The sequence below is a fragment of the Hippopotamus amphibius genome, chromosome 3, assembly GCF_030028045.1.
Source record: "Hippopotamus amphibius kiboko isolate mHipAmp2 chromosome 3, mHipAmp2.hap2, whole genome shotgun sequence".
NCBI lineage: Eukaryota > Metazoa > Chordata > Mammalia > Artiodactyla > Hippopotamidae > Hippopotamus > Hippopotamus amphibius.
Genome location: NC_080188.1, coordinates 166620948 through 166623419, shown reverse-complemented (window position 1 = coordinate 166623419; position 2472 = coordinate 166620948). Strand labels below are relative to the sequence as shown.

The 2472-nt window shown below is 39.4% G+C and overlaps 1 protein-coding gene across 1 annotated transcript; it reads right to left on the bottom strand.

Moving 5' to 3' along the window:
• Positions 1 to 867: 867 nt before the first annotated feature.
• On the bottom strand, positions 868 to 1380 carry LOC130849182 (peptidyl-prolyl cis-trans isomerase A-like). Its single transcript, XM_057727859.1, has one exon. The coding sequence runs from the start codon at positions 1378 to 1380 to the stop codon at positions 886 to 888; it is 495 nt and encodes a 164-aa protein (XP_057583842.1). The 3' UTR covers positions 868 to 885.
• Between the last annotated feature and the right edge of the window lie 1092 nt (positions 1381 to 2472).

Here is a 2472-nt window from a genome sequence, read left to right as displayed (position 1 = left end):
AAAAAGTTCGTTCGGTACCAGCTTTTGGGGAAAACCCGAATGAACTTTTTGGCCAGCCCAATATTAAGCAATCTCAGAAGCAACTTTTGCCCTGATAATATTTGCTGATCCTGGAAAACTGAACTTTCTTTTTGGTGGCTTCATGGAGTGATCAGGACAGAAATCAAAGCCTAGGGCCTGTACGAGTTAGAAAATCTACTAAGAAATCACTATTATAGTAAACTTGAACATCAAAGGAATAACCCCTGTGGTAGAAGAAAGCCAGAAGTGAAACACCCTTCTTGCAAATAAGCAGGTAAATTTCACATCCCCAGGTGGATCAAGGACCCTCAAGACTTGAACTTGGCTTAAGGTGATAGTTCCTCCAGACGGCTCTCAGAAGCAACTATCAATCATATCTGGAAGAAGATACATATAGCTTATTGTGGGCCTGAAATTACTCCTACAAACAGTTTTCCAAGTACAAGAACCTAGCATATAGTCAAGAAAATTAGCTAACAATAAACAAAGCATCAGGATGTCAACTAAAAACAGATTTGCCAATACTTTAGCTATTAGAGTTGTCAGAGACAGGTTAGAGAGTAAAAGTATTTACTATTTTTAAAGGGAAAAAAAGGAGTAGGTTTGATAGCAGAAAATCACAAAAATGACAGCATAAATTTTTCTTTTCCTTTTTTTTTTGTTGTTGTTTAGTTTGTATTTCATAATCATAAACTTAACTTTTTAATTCAGCTACACTTGGAGGGGAATAAGGAAAATATGGAACCCAAAGCAGTGAGAGCACAAAGATTATAGGATATTTCAAGCAGATGGGGGTGAAGGGGTTCTCTCCCAAGCTATGGCAGGAATGGTCTGGTGGTTAAGATAAAACACAAGTCACATTTATTAGGTTTGTCCACAGTCAGCAATGGTGATCTTCTTGCTGGTCTTGCCATTCCTGGACCCAAAGCACTCCATGGCTTCCACAATATTCATGCCCTCTTTCACCTTGCCAAAGACCACATGCTTGCCATCCAACCATTCAGTCTTGGCAGTGCAGATGAAAAACTGGGAACCATTTATGTTGGGGCCAGCATTTGCCATGGACAAGATGCCAGGACCCGTATGCTTCAGGAGGAAATTCTCATCATCAAATTTCTCCCCATAGATGGACTTGCCACCAGTGCCATTATGGCATGTGAAGTCACCACCCTGGCACATAAATCCCGGAATTATTCTGTGAAAGCAGGAACCTTTATAACCAAAGCCTTTCTCCCCAGTGCTCAGAGCATGAAAGTTTTCTGCTGTCTTTGGAATTTTGTCTGCAAACAGCTCAGAGGAGACGCAGCCCAAGGACTCACTGTCGATGGCCATGTCAAAGAACACGGTGGGGTTGACCATGGCTAGGTTGCGTGGGAGGCTCCGGGGTGGCGGCGTCTGCAAGGCCATAAATTTTTCTTTAAAGAAGCAACTGAACATCTACAAAGGGAGTCCAACTCGAGGATGGAAGATGCCTTAGAGGACTGGGGCAGGGAGGGTGGGGGGGACTCGAGGGGGGGGGAGTCAAGGAAGGGAGTGAATACGGGGATATGTGTATAAAAACAGATGATTGAACTTGGTGTACCCCCAAAAAAATAATAAATAAATAAATTAAATTAAATTAAAAAAAAAAGAAGCAAATGAACATCTAAAAAGAGAAAGTTAAGCAACTAAAATTTTAAAGCTTAATAGAAGTTTTGAATAGCAGATTAGACATACTAGAAGAGAGAATCAGATATCTGTAGCCCCATATTTGCAGAAGAGGTGCCCAATATCCCATAATTAGCAAGTGCTCAAAAGTGATGTTTATCTCTTTGTAAGAAATCCCACTACCTTTTCAATATGTGGCCAACTTTGTGGTAATATGCGTTTATATTACTAAGGGAGAGGGGAAAACATGTTCTCTTGCCCAACTTAACCTGATCATTTTCAATCCAGTTTTGGAACCCCATTCTGCCTCCTAAAAACAAATTCCCCATCAGGTCACCAAGATATTGATCTCTTTGTCCTGTCTAGGAATTTTGTTCTTGAGATCAATTCACTTGATCTGCCACAATGGAATTCAAGTTCTTAAGTTCTTACCTTTAGTTTCAGTTTGTTCTAGATAAGAAAATGAAAAAATGACAGCCTGCTACCCATCAAAGGACTCTTGTGTTTAATAACCAAACATAAACAAAGTTGGGAATTGAGAAAAAAGCAATGAAAGAAGTGTTAATATAGAATTTCTTTGTCTAAAATTATTTAAAAGTCTATCCATTTTGAGTTTATTTTTGTGTATGGTGTTAGGAAATGTTCTAATTTCATTCTTTTACATGTAGCTGTCCAGTTTTCCCAGCACCACTTATTGAAGAGGCTTTTTTCCATTGTATTGCCTTGCCTTCTTTGTCAAAGATAAGGTGCCCATATGTGTGTGGGTTTATCTCTGGGCTCTGTTCTGTTCCATTGATCTATATT